Source organism: Triplophysa dalaica, chromosome 3 (assembly GCF_015846415.1).
Source record: "Triplophysa dalaica isolate WHDGS20190420 chromosome 3, ASM1584641v1, whole genome shotgun sequence".
NCBI classification, from domain to species: Eukaryota; Metazoa; Chordata; class Actinopteri; order Cypriniformes; family Nemacheilidae; genus Triplophysa; species Triplophysa dalaica.
In genome coordinates, this window is record NC_079544.1 from 23,819,544 (window position 1) to 23,832,146 (window position 12,603).

Consider the following 12,603-nt stretch of genomic DNA (forward strand, 5'->3'; position numbering starts at 1 on the left):
CACGCTGTGCATACTCTGAATACTTCATTCTCCTGACAACTTCTCTTAACAACTACAATCCCTCCAGCAAACTTTCCTTCTCTCTCATCTGTTAGCATCATTCATTTAACACTACTCAAATACATTTTCCGCTTAGTAAATTAAGTTATTTAAAGTGCTGAGGCTTTGGGGTTCGAAGGTGAACATTGACTATTGCATCTCGTTCCAGGATGTACCGGAGAACCTCGAACATGGTTGGACTATGTTACCCTCCCCCTGTTATCGCAGTGCTTAAGGTGAAACTCCCTTATGGTCTTGTAAACCATTTTTTACCTTAAACATCTAAAAAATAAGTATAATTTGTTTCATTTGTACTTTACAGAACGTTGATAGGTGGTCGTTTGACGTGTTCGCTCTGAATGAGGCGAGCAGCGACCACTCGCTCAAATTCATCTTCTACGAGCTCCTCACCAGATATGATCTCATCACCCGCTTCAAGGTGGAGGAAACTCATTAAGATTAAAGTTGTAGCTCTGTTCTGGGCTGCGCTTCCCGATAACGTTGTCTCCTAGCGTGCTACAAAGACTCTAAAGGTATATCTTAACTTCAGGTATACCTTATAGGTGTGTTTCCTGAACTATACCTTAGGAGGTTACCTTCCTACGTGCCCCGTTAACAAGTGCTGTCCATGCCGGTGGTGCTGAATTATTGGATATCGATTGCTCAACAATCAATCAATTAAGACTGCTATATGTGAGATAGCGGTGTTCATTAAAAAATAGGCAGTTGCCGGGCATTAAAAAAAGTTTAATCCAGCAACTAACAATAACACTTGTATAGTTCACACGTTTATGCTTGCTCACTGGATGCTCAAGTGACGTGTTAACACCGCAAAGCATATTGCTTATGGCCGCATTTATTAAAACAAAATATATTCAACGTTATTAATCCCTCACAATATCAAGAGGAATAATATAAACAAATATGCCTTAATTGTTCAGCCCTAAAATGTGGTTTTTGATAATGCAATTAAATGTTTTTATTTATGATAAGAAAAATCCAAATACTAAAAGGGAGTGAATGTGTGTTTTTTCAGTATTTTCTCATTTAGAAGTGTGCCGTGAGATACCTTTCATTATACCTGTGTTTGGAAACACTTGGGGCCTGTTCTTCATACGTTGTTAACTAATTTAGCTGGATTTGATTGTTGACGATTTGGCATGATCTTGGATTGTTCGCGAGCAGGCTTATTTCATGTTAACAGGATTAGATCCTGGCTTTATAAGAGGAGATGATATGGGAAGTCTTTCGCAGCCATGTCTTGTCCGTTTTTACGTCAGGAATCCGTAGATGAAGTTGCCAGAATAATTTGAAGAGCTTTTCGAATTAATCGCGTTTTGCGAGATCGACAGAATTCTTTAGAGCAGCGCGATAATCTACTGATTGAGAGATATTGTTTTTCTCGGGAGGGTGTAATCTACATTATCAACTTGTGGAGCCACACGTTAAATGTTCAACTCGTCGGAGTCGGGCTTTAACAACTGCACAAACAGTTTGTATAGCTTTGCGGTTCTTTGTGAGTGCACTTTCCTGTATACTATTGGAGATGCAGAAAACTTGGGTAAAAGTGCTGTATGTCGTGCCATTCGCAAAGTTTATCTGTCACTCAAACAGTTTTTAGGGGGCCTTGTGGCATTTCAAAGCCACTTAAGAACACAGGCTGTGAAGCAGATTTTTTTTGCCATTGCAGGTACATTATAGTTGTTAATGAAGATCATGCAATCATGATCATGCCAAAAAATAGCCTAGGATTTACAGTATTTGTTCCTCAGACTTACCTAACGTTATTGGTGCAATAGACTGCACACGTCCCCATCAAGGCCCCACCTGGCCCCAAAGAAGGGGATTTTGTGAACCGAAAGGGATTTCACAGTGTAAATGTGCAAGTAAATTACTATTACGATTATTAATATTCCAGTTTAGCAATAAATAAAAAAATAAAATAAAAGTAATGTAATCAAAAAGTATGCAGTTGACTGATTACAAATATTTTAGATGGTGTGTGACTCCATGTTCTACATCACAAATGTGGAAGCCACATGGCCTGGTTCTGTGCATGACTCCACATCAACGTCACATTTATGCACATTATTTGAACGTGGTAAGGAAAAAAATATTAAAATAAAATAAAAAATAAAAATAAAAAAGGCAGTACTTCCTGACGCCATTCCCTGACCCAAACCTTGGACCACAAACCCGTTACAATGCAGCTCTAGCCAGGACAAGGGCACGCATTGAAATGACCTTTGGCCAACTAAAGGGAAGATTTCAGTGTCTTAGGGGTCTTAGGGTTGCACCTGACAGGGCCTGTGACATTATTGTTGCATGTGCAATCCTCCACAAGATTCCCACCATCAGAAAGGAGAGGACACCTGTGGTGGAGGTGCAGCCTGATGATGACCTCCAGCCAGTGCACTTGGACCAACCTAGTGGCAGAGCTGCACGGGACGGAATTGTGGAACACCATTTTTGAATTCTTTTTTTTTCCACATAAACCTTCATTAAATTAATAATAGAAGACAAGACAACATGCTTAGTTCATGGAGTTTTATTTCAATTATTGTTTCTCAAGAAAAGCCAGTGATGGTCATCTTTTGCCTGCAATAAGATATATTGTTATCTAAGGGCAGCAATAGTGCTCTTTGTGAAAGAATTGTGTTTTAGCACTTACTATGAAGTTCCTTTTGAAGCAACTCAATCTCTAGTGCAAGTTTTATCTTCTTTAAGGTGTCAAATTCAATTTCTCCCCTTAATTTTTGTTTTTTTTAAGAGCAAAATACTCAATTTTCTGTTGAAGATTCCGTTTATATAGGGTACGGATATCCCCCTGTGCCATTAAAAAAAAAAAGATCTCAACACAAACCTCATGCAACAGAAAAAGGAAAAGTAGACTGCTCACATCTGTATCACTTTGTGCTGTAGGCCTGTCTACAGGCGTTTCCTCCTGCAATTCATATTGCAGTCAGAAATAATATGTACACACCTATAAATTAAATAAAGTTATTTGTGCTTCCACAAGTACTTCCTACAAAGGACAGTCATCTGAGAGGGTTTCTTCACTGTCCTGTGCAAAAGAAAAATGGGTATTACAAAGTGTTGCACTTTATTTCCTTTTGATATAAAGTTAGAAATGTTCACTTACTGCCGTATTTCAGCCACCACTTTCTTGGGAACAGGTAAAAGTGTTTGTGTATTATTTAAAACTACACAAAGAGGAGAACTCAATGGCATTACAATACACTAGGAAAAAATATGATCAATAACATATTGCAAAATATTTTTACATTTGTTTTGCAGTTTTCACCTTCACAAGTCAAAGCAATTGACTCAATATTTATCTGTTGAAATGACTGTACCAGCCATTTGGATTATTGTTCCGTTTTTGGTTCCCACGGAAAGGGCAACCCAGTGTACAAAGGATATTACTCGGTATTCCACATTTGTTCGTTTATTTTTATTTCACAAAGGATAACCAGGTAATAAACCTGGAAAAACAGAAAGTGCAACGTTTCAAACAGCCCCAGTTCATAACCTCAATATCCTAATAACAATAAATAACATTAGTCAAAATACAAATATATAATAATATTAATACTATAATAACAATAACAATAATCATCATCATCATCATCATCATCATAAAGCAGACAAGAAACCATTTGAAATTCAGTGCTTACCAAGTGGCTGGACACCGGGTTGAAAGTCATTACAAATTAAATGAATCTTGCACTTCCTTTTTATAGTAAACACCGGTCACATGTTTCTCACAGGACACTCCTCTCTTAAAGGGGCACTACACTATAACCTGCTAAACCTTAAACGTTTCTCCATAAGTGTTATTTGCAACATGTATACACTTTTTATGTATTTCTAAACATTTGATTAAACAAAAGTCTCACAAATGACCGAACTCCACAGAAAACACAACATTATATACATAATTTAACACGGCAACAAATTATTTACAGTGTAGCAAGATGATTTAAAACTCATTTACCTGTAATTAAGGTGTTGCTGTTACTGGTCCCTGGCTTTAGGTCTAAGGAAGAGCTTCCCCCAGGGATGCTCTTTATAATGAGTCGGTTCTCATTTAGCCCAAGGGCAGGCTCTTCTGCCGGGGTTCAATGTGGGGGTGCAGGACCTGTTTTTTCTGGTCCGCCTTTTTCTTGATTGCTGATTATAAACAGACAAACACATCATTTAAAATGTTTTTGGTAACAGATACTAAACAGTAGAGGTAGAAAGGATTACCAGTTTGAAGAATATTCTTGTACTTCACTTTTACTTGTTCCCATGTTCTAGTGGGTCCTGAGCTGGCATTAAGCAATTATGAAATTATTAAAATAAGAATAAATACTGTAATAATAAGTGATATAACCATAACATGGAACACTTACGCATTTAATTTGTCTGCTGCTTTTTGCCAGCCCTCTCTCCTGGCTTTTGCCCACTTTGAAGTGTTCCCTGGCGTTTAAATTATTTTTTCAAACTCAGCATAAATACCATGCACTGTGCTGTGTTTTAACTTTTCTGTTTTTCCTGTTTGCCCCTGTAAAGCTGCTTTGAAACAATACACATTGTGAAAAGCGCTATATAAATAAACTTGAATTGAATTGAATTGAAGCATACCCTTCCAGTAATAATTCTTGCTCTGCTGCGTTGAAAAACTCTTTTGCCATGGTGATCAGCCAATAGCAGCCTTGCTGATCAATGTTTCTACCATCGATACATATCCCCTTTTAAAAAAGCGCATGAACGCACAATTATCTCACTAACTCAATCCAGCTATACTAATCATATCCGGCAGGTGTGTTCGAAGAAGTCAGATCATGATTAGCACGATTATATCATCTTGGATGTCTCATTTGATCTCGGATGTTTTAAGCAACATACGAAGAACGGGCCCCTGGTTTATATTATCATAATACAGTATATGTTGCTATAAAAACACCTGAATTTGAAATGAAAAACCATCTGAATTTAGGGGCTGCTCAGTTGAGTTTGTCTTGAGTGAGTTAGGCCAACAAGATCTAAAAGCTGCTCAATTTGCTCCCGTGACATAAAGGTGACATTTTTGTAGAATTGTCTATTCTGTTATGATAGCCAGGGGACTAAAATGTTCTCTTACGAAATAGTGCACATACGCTAACTGGCTGCGCGGACGGCGCCGTCTTTGATTTAGGACAATTGTCTTGCTGCCACAGTTTGACCAAACTCCCCATAACATTCATTCCCTTATACAGTCCTAAGCCTGTTCTGTAAAATAGTTTGCCAGCTGATGTGCCTTGGGATAATAGGCTATAATTAAAATAGCTAACAACCATCAGTGTATGTCAATGTAATAATGAAAACACTTCAATTAACTGGGTGTATTAAAACTGGAGTATTTTATTTGTAAAATTTAAAGTAAAAAATATAAATGTAATAATAAATCAAATTGTATATTAAATTATTATATAAAATTGTATATGTGAAATTAAACTACGATGTAGAATGAACTGTCAACAGTGATAAGTTATAGTTATGAGCGCTCCAGACTTACCTTACGAAAGTGTGACTTACAGAAGGTATACTTAACTAAGAAGGTTTTGGGAAACACATATTTACGATAAGGTACAGCTTAAGGTATAACTTAAGAACGACGTAGCGATAAGAAGGCTTCGAGAAACGCAGCCCTGGTCTGTTTCAGAAGTTTTAACTCTGTGTATGTGGCAGATTCCCGTCTCAGCGCTGGTGTCGTTCGTCGAGGCTCTGGAAGTTGGGTACAACAAACATAAAAACCCCTATCACAACCTGATACACGCAGCCGACGTCACACAGACTGTGCACTACCTGCTGCTCAAGACCGGGATGGTGGTGAGCTGAAACACACTTAAACACACACACACGTGCATCTTTTAAGTGAGCTAAGGTGTGTGTGAGCTGGTTTGCTGGTTTTATCGAGTCTCCCAGTGGCAATTTCTATTACAAAATAAATCACAAAGACCTCGAATCAGGATTGACAGACACTTTCTTTTGCTGTGTAAATGTAGCCTGTACGTCTTGACTGTTTCAATATACAGACACTTCTGTCTAAAAGTTAGGGTCACAAACTCTGTGATCTGATGGCGCTGGATCAAAATCATTTTTACAAATTCTGGCAAGAACTACTTTGAAGATACGTCAATTTTTTTTTTATTCTTAAAACAGCATGAGTGAACTTCGACCTGTCATTTTTATTTTTTGTAGTCAACCTCTGATAGTCCAGCTTGATTATTATGATCTAGTGGTTTAGTTCCCTTTCTGTCGGTCTCTCGACGTTGTGTCGAGAACGACAGATGGGGTTCGCCCTTGAGAACCAATCAACTCTGACTACTATAGAAAAGGCCAATGAAATTTGGCGAATGCAATTTGCATGCCGGGCTCCGCCCCCGGAAATCCGGTATAAAAGGAGGCCGGCGTGCAGCATTCACTTACCTTTTGTTCTTCAGAGCCATCGCTCATGAGTACAACTCAGGATTCAATCCTCTACAACTACACGCTGGTGCTACGACGTGTTACAGCGGATCGTCCCTTCCTGCAGCGACCTTCCCCTGGGCGTCTCGGCGGTTCCGGAGGTGTTAGAGATTTTTTCTAAAAGTCCTTTTCAGGACTGACTGAGCATTCTCCAGCGCGGCATGTCCCGCTGTTCTCTTGGGTGCGGCACCCTCATCGAGGAGGGGGATGGACACGATCGCTGCATTAGGTGTCTGGGCGTCCAGCACACTGAAGCAGCGTTCGTTGACACATCTGCCTGCACTGCGGGCAGATTGTCATTCAGAAGTTGCGGTCACGGGTGGCTGTCTTCCTACGGGAACCAGCCACCATTTCGTCTGCTACCCGGGCTGTGACATCTGTGGCTACGGCCCCGATGACCACCCACGTTAGCAGCGTTAGTGATACGGGGAACTCTGCGAACGTAAACCCGCCAGCCAAGTGCTCACGGGCCGATCGCACCCCGATTCGCTCTTCTGAACGTTCCCCAACCGGCGGTGGCATACCGTCCGGATCCTCACGCACACACTCGGAAACGATGTGTGACGTAGATGAGATGTCGCTCACAGCATCGGAGGGAGACTGGCATCCGACTCTGCCGAATCCAAACTCCACCCCCAGCGGTCGAGTTCAGGAGGAAGCAGAAGTGATGTCATCCGTGCTAACCCGGGGATACGTGGTTCCCGAGGTCGGTGCGCGGTGCAAACCGCGCCCACCCCGGGTGCCATGTTTTTCCCGGAGGTGCATGAGGAGCTGTGTAAAACTTGGAACGCTCCACTCACGGACCGTTCCAGTGAAACCAGCTCCGGCTCCCTTACTTCCCTCGATGGTGAGGCAGCCAAGGACTGCGTCGAGATCCCCCGGGTGGAACGTCCGCCTGCGGTGCACCTGTGCCGCGGACGGCTACCACCTGGGGGGGATCGACCACTCCTACCGTCCAAAGCACGTAAGACTTCGGCATCACTGGTGTCGAAAGCTTGCGATGTTGCGGGCCAGGCTGCCTCCTCTCACTATGCCTTGGCCATCCTGCAGGTCCGCCAGGCCAGGGCGTTGAGAGGGCTCCACGAGGGTAAGGCCGACCCGGGTATAATGCAGGATCTCCGTGCCACCGCTGACAGCGCTCTACGGACGACTAAGGCGGCGGCACGGGCCCTGGGTCGGACGATGTCCACGGTAGTGGTCCAGGAGAGACACCCCCGGCTATACCTTGTGCAGAAGAGTGACAGCAAGGAAGTCCGCTTTCTTGATGCACTCATCTCGCAGGGTGGGTTGTTGGTAACACCGTCGAGGACTGCGCTCAGCAGTTTTTTGACGGCGAAGCAGACAGTGGCAATTAACCACATTTTTTTCACGCCGCGACTCGGCCGCCTACAGGCCTCCGAGATCTCACGTGACGTCTGCTTCCCTGCAACCCAGGACCCTTTCGACATCGGCTCCGGTTCCTGTGCCCCCACAGGCGGCACCCCGGAAGCAGAGGTCGAGGGGGAAACCTCCACCCCGTCAGCAACCTCCTCGCGAGAAGGGACACTGACGGGAAGACCCCAGGGAGAACAACATCGGGCCCGAACCTTCACAGCCACGGCTCTGATCGGTCGGTACGGGACGACTCCTGCCTCGTCACCAAAGCCGGGCCCTTGTTAGCGCTTGGCGCCCACTTACTCACTGAGTTTTCTGTTCTCCCCGGGTTTACTTGCAGCCGATCGCACACTCCACTGGACTGTGCTCGGCGAACCGACCTCACACCCTGGCGAGGCGTGAGGTCGTACACATACGACAGCCGTCACCACTCTCAAACCGACAGTGCGTGCCGTTGTCCCGCCAGGCAGGTAAGCAGGCGGAGCAAAAACCTTCCCTCCGGGGACTCCCCGCGACATGGTTAGCTCCGCCAGCCGACGAACCATCCCCCGTGGGAATGATGAAGCAGACCGTCCCCTTGGTCACCCTGTCACAGTCCCTGGGAGCTCGAGAGCTGCCCACACTGTCTCGCTGGCTAATGAGGGCGGTCCGTCTTGGTTACTCGATCCAGTTCGCCAGAGACTCACCCAAGTTTCGGGGCATCATCTCTCCCTCTGTCAGAGGCAGGGACGCCTCCGTACTTCGGGTAGAGGTCACCACCCTTCTGGCAAAACAGGCATCGAGTTCGTCCCTCAAAACCAAGACGTTCAGTGGGTCACCACCCGCACTTCATCGTTCCCAAGAAAGACGGCGGGTTGCCCCCAAAGGCTGCGTACCCTGAACAGAGCACCTTCACAAGCTGCCATTCAGGGTGCTCACACAGAGGCGCGTCCTGACATCTATGAGGTGTCAGGATTGGTTCGTGGCAATCGACCTGAAGGACGCTTACTTTCATGTCTCGATCCTCCTCGACACCGGCCGTTCCCACGGTTCGCGTGCGAGAGGCGGGCATATCAGTACAGAGTCCTCCCTTTCGGTCTGTCCCTGACCGCCCTTTCTCCCTGAGAGGAGGAAGGCGAGCGGGTACTAAACTATCTCAGCGACTGGCCTATCTTGGCACACTCGCGAGATCTGTTATGTACACAAAGGGACCTGGTGCTCCGGCACCTAGGTCGATTGGGACTCCAGGTCAACCAAGAGAGGGGCAAGCTCTCCCCAGTGCAGAGCATCCTCTTTCTCGGTATGGAACTCAGCTCTGTCACCATGTCGGCACACCTGTCCGCAGCTGTGCCCAACCAGTGTTGAACTGTCTGAAATGAACATTTTAGGCAGACAGCGGTCCCCCTGAAACAATTCAGAGGCTCCTGGGACACATGGCGTCCTCGCGGGTTAATACCCCTCGAGTTGATGCACATGACACCGCTCCAACACTGGTTTCAGAGTCGAGTTCCGAGGAGAGCGTGGCACACCGGCAGCAGGCGCATGGTGATGCCGCCCTGCTGCCGACGCACCATAACCCCTAGTCTTTATGACTTTTTCGACGGACTCAGGTCCCTCTGAGCAGGTTATGAGGCAGGTCGTGGTGACGACTGAAGTCTCCCTGCAGGGGTGCGGTGTAGTGTGCAACGGGCACGCAGGTGGGGTGTTGGACGAACCCCCGCCTGCGCTGGCATATCAATTGCCAAGAGTTGTGGGCTATGCTACTTGCACTAAGCAGGCTACGGCCTCTCGTGCGAGACATGCACGTGCTGTTCCGAGGACAGCACTATAGCTGTAGCGAATACAGATCGTCAGGGTGGCGTTCGCACACAGCAGCTAAACACAACTTGCTTGACGCCTCCTCCGGTGGAGTCAACAGGTGACTCGTTCCCTGCAGGCCACACACCCCGGGCAAACTGAACTAGACAGCCGACGTGCTTTCTCGCCAGTTTATGCCTCGTGGAGAGTGGCGACTCCACCCCCGTGCAGTCCAGCTCATTTGTAGGCTGTTCGGGTAGGCCCAGGTAAAACCTGTTCACCTCCCGTAACACCACCATTTGCCCGCTTGATAGTCCCTGCCCTCGGCACGGATATCCTTGCGCACAGCTGGCCGCGGGATGGGCCGAAGCACACCTTCCCCCCCCCAGGAGCCTTCTTGTACAGACTCTGTGCAAGGTCAGGGAGCAGGAGCACCAAGTGTTATTGGTTACACCACACCGGTCTAACCGCACTTGGCCTCAGAGCCGATGCTCTGGACAGCGACTCCCCCTGAACCATTCCCCTGACAGAGGACCTGCTCTCTCAGGGGAAGGACACGTTCTGGCATCCCAGATCAGACCTCTGGAACACCCATGTCTGGTCTCTAGACGGGACGAGAAGATCCTAAGATGGCTACTCCCCCTATACGGCTGAGACCATCACCCAGGCTAGGGCCCCATCTACTAGGCGGTTACACGCCTCTAGACGGTGCCTCTTCTCGTCCTGGTGTCTTTCTCAACGAGAAAGACCCACTGAGGTGCTTGATCAGGATTGTGTTCCCCTCCTCACGAGACTGGAGACTAACATCTCCCTTCCACACTGAAAGTGTATGTAGTCGCTATTGCCACTCATCACGACTCAGTCGGTGGAAAGTTTCTAGGGCAACACGACCTGGTCACCAGGTTCCTAAGCAGCGAGAGAGCGGAATCCGCCTCATCTCCGCTCCATACCCTCTTGGGACCCTAAGTGGTCCTGGGGAGCCTCAGGGCCCCCCAAAGAGCCCCTCGGAGGTTCCGATCTTCCTCATAGAGTAAGACGGCCCTCCTGACGGCGCTCACTTCCTTCAAGAGGGTAGGGGACCACCGAGCATCCTCCGTGTCCCTGGATTGCCTTAAACTCGGCCCTGGAAACTCTCACGTTATCTTGAGACCCAGGCCCGGATGCGTGCCCAAGAAGTTCCCACTACTCCCTCCGGGGCCAAGTGGTGAACTTGCAGGCGCTCCCCATAGGGGAGGAAGACCCAACCCGATTAGTGTTGTGTCCAGTACGTACTGGACCGCACGCAGAGCTCTGAAGCTCTGACCAGCTCCGTGTCTGTTGGAGGACAGCAGAAGGGGAAGGCTGTCTCCAAACAGAGGCTGGCGCACTGGGTCGTGGACGCCGTTACGACGGCATTCCGATCTCAGAATCTCCCATGCCCATTGGCAGTGAGGGCTCACTCCACACGGAGTTTAGCCACCTCCTGGACACTGGCAGAAGCGCCTCTCTAGCAGACATCTGTAGAGCTGCGGGTTGGGCTATGCCCAAACACCTTCGCAAGGGTTAACAACCTTCGCGTAAACCCGGTGTCAGCCCACGTCCTGCGTGGCGACATGTAGGACTGGCATCCGGGGGGGCGTATGCCTGCGAAAGCACCTTTCCACCCTCTAACAGGTTGGGTCAGTGTGCTATTTACCTTTTCTTCTTACCCGAACACATCGCTAAGAAACTGGTACCTCACCAGCCTCCCTTCTTACCCAGACACTGGTTAAGAATAGGCATTCCATCCATCACCAAACAAGCACCCCCTGGGGGCTGGCTGGGCAGAGCAGCCTTCCCCCTTAGGCCGGGATACCATGTGAGCTATCACAGACAGCTCTAACCGGACCTAGTGCTACCGGACGTCTGTAACACCCCCTCCGTGGGCTGTTCCGTCTGATGTATCCTCATGAGAATGGTTCCCACTCCTGGTAACCCATGAGCTTCCCCAGGTGGGCCTCCACCTCGCGGTTAACTACTCAGTCCGCACGTTCCATGCGTTCTCCTCCAAGGACGAGACCATACCTATATCCACCATATTCCTCCCCACGGGTAGGAGGTGGCCTCTGTAGCGCTTCTCTGATTTAGAGTCGCGCTTACCCGGTGTAAACTGATCTGGACGGCCTCTCGCCTATAGAGAGCTAAGGCCCCGTCCGTGAAAGTTACCGGTCAGGGCTGTACCCATCTTTCTCCAAGAAAGCTCTGGAACCCCCCGACCACCACACTGGAAGGTTACAGTCTCACGAAAGCTTCGAGATGACACGCCCAGGCTTGTTACCGTCGCTTCGCTAGAGATTGTGACGCGATACAGCGTTGTGGCGTTTTCCATAGGCAACCCCATCTGTCGTTCTCGACACAACGTCGAGAGACCGACAGAAAGGGAACGTCTTGGTTACGTATGTAACCTCAGTTCCCTGATGGAGGGAACGAGACGTTGTGTCCCTTATGCCACGAACACGTATCGTATTCTGCTGCAGTTTGAGAGGTCTCAGGCTCTTCAGAACAAAGGTAAGTGAATGCTGCACGCCGGCCTCCTTTTATACCGGATTTCCGGGGGCGGAGCCCGGCATGCAAATTGCATTCGCCAAATTTCATTGGCCTTTTCTATAGTAGTCAGAGTTGATTGGTTCTCAAGGGCGAACCCCATCTGTCGTTCTCGACACAACGTCTCGTTCCCTCCATCAGGGAACTGAGGTTACATACGTAACCAAGACGTTTTGTCAAGTTGCCCTGCACATTCTCAGTGTTGACACAGTGTTCATCATCTTGATATCGTTACTGTGACAACACGCAGAAACCTCAGAGTCACTGCATTAAGAGCCATACCATTATCATTTACTCAGGTGACATAAATGTGCATGTTAGCAAAGAAAACACGTACATGCAAGCCTAAATATGTTC

The 12,603-nt window shown here is 47.5% G+C and overlaps 1 protein-coding gene across 1 annotated transcript in view; it reads left to right on the forward strand.

Annotated features, from left to right (window-relative positions):
- Positions 1-12,603, forward strand: part of pde1cb (phosphodiesterase 1C, calmodulin-dependent b) — a 121,961-nt gene that overhangs the window by 87,605 nt on the left and 21,753 nt on the right. Inside the window, exons 6-8 of the mRNA XM_056743740.1 lie at positions 209-275; positions 362-478; positions 5,755-5,895. Of these exons, the coding sequence (XP_056599718.1) occupies positions 209-275; positions 362-478; positions 5,755-5,895 (325 nt within the window). The remainder of the gene's footprint in view (positions 1-208; positions 276-361; positions 479-5,754; positions 5,896-12,603) is intronic.